We start from the raw sequence: 983 nt of genomic DNA, 5'->3' as shown, positions 1-983 counted from the left end.
TAGAAGGGAATGGGGGGGAATAGGGGGAAATGGGGGGATTGAGAGGGAATGGGGGGGAACTGGGAGGGAATAACGGTCCCTATTGGTCCATATTGGTCCATACTGGCCCTTACTGGTCCATACTGCTCCATACTGGTCGCTACTGGTCCATTCTGGTCCATACTGAGCTGTATTGGTCCATACTGGTCCCTACTGGTTTATACTGCTCCATACTGCTCCATACTGGTCTATACTGGTCCCTACTGGTCTGTACTGGCCCATACTGGTCCTTATTGATCCATACTGGCCCATACTGGTCCATACTGGCCCTTACTGGTCCATACTGGTCCATACTGGTTTATACTGCTCCATACTGCTCCATACTGCTCCATACTGGTCCATACTGGCCCATACTGGCCCATACTGGTCCTTACTGCTCCATACTGGCCCTTACTGGCCCTTACTGGTCCCTACTGGTCCCTACTGGTCCTTACTGGTCCATACTGCTCCATACTGGCCCATACTGGCCCTTACTGGTCCATACTGGTCCTTACTGCTCCATACTGGTTTATACTGGTTTATACTGCTCCATACTGGTCCCTACTGGTCCATACTGGTTTATACTGGTCCCTACTGGTCCATACTGGTTCATACTGGTTCATACTGGTTTATACTGGTCCATACTGGTCCGTTCCAGTGGCGTTTGAGGCGCTGTGGGCTGACGCTGCCCGTGTTCCTGCTGGAGGGGCTGGGGGGGGCCCAGCAGCTGCCCCTCCCCCTCACCACGCTGCGCCAGGCGGCCGCCAGCACGCAGGTACTGAATGAGACCCCCCCCTAAATTCATTGGGACCCCCCCAATTCAATGGGACCCCCCCAATTCAATGGGACCCCCCCCAATTCAATGGGACCCCCACAAACCCAATGGGACCCCCACCACAATGGGACCCCCCCAATTCAATGGGACCCCCCCCAGACCCAATGGGACCCCCCCCAATTCAATGGGA

General features: G+C 55.2%; 1 protein-coding gene across 1 annotated transcript in view; it reads left to right on the top strand.

Moving 5' to 3' along the window:
- The window catches only part of MUS81 (MUS81 structure-specific endonuclease subunit), a 3,276-nt gene extending 2,459 nt beyond the window's left edge, over positions 1-817 (top strand). Inside the window, exon 3 of the mRNA XM_015851182.1 lies at positions 677-817. Coding sequence (XP_015706668.1) covers positions 677-817 — 141 coding nt within the window. The remainder of the gene's footprint in view (positions 1-676) is intronic.
- The last annotated feature ends 166 nt before the right edge of the window (positions 818-983 follow it).

The sequence above is a fragment of the Coturnix japonica genome, unplaced genomic scaffold (genome assembly GCF_001577835.2).
Source record: "Coturnix japonica isolate 7356 unplaced genomic scaffold, Coturnix japonica 2.1 chrUnrandom755, whole genome shotgun sequence".
Classification (NCBI taxonomy): Eukaryota; Metazoa; Chordata; class Aves; order Galliformes; family Phasianidae; genus Coturnix; species Coturnix japonica.
The sequence above is the reverse complement of the archived record's forward strand: the minus strand, read 5'-3'. Positions and strand labels throughout refer to the sequence as shown.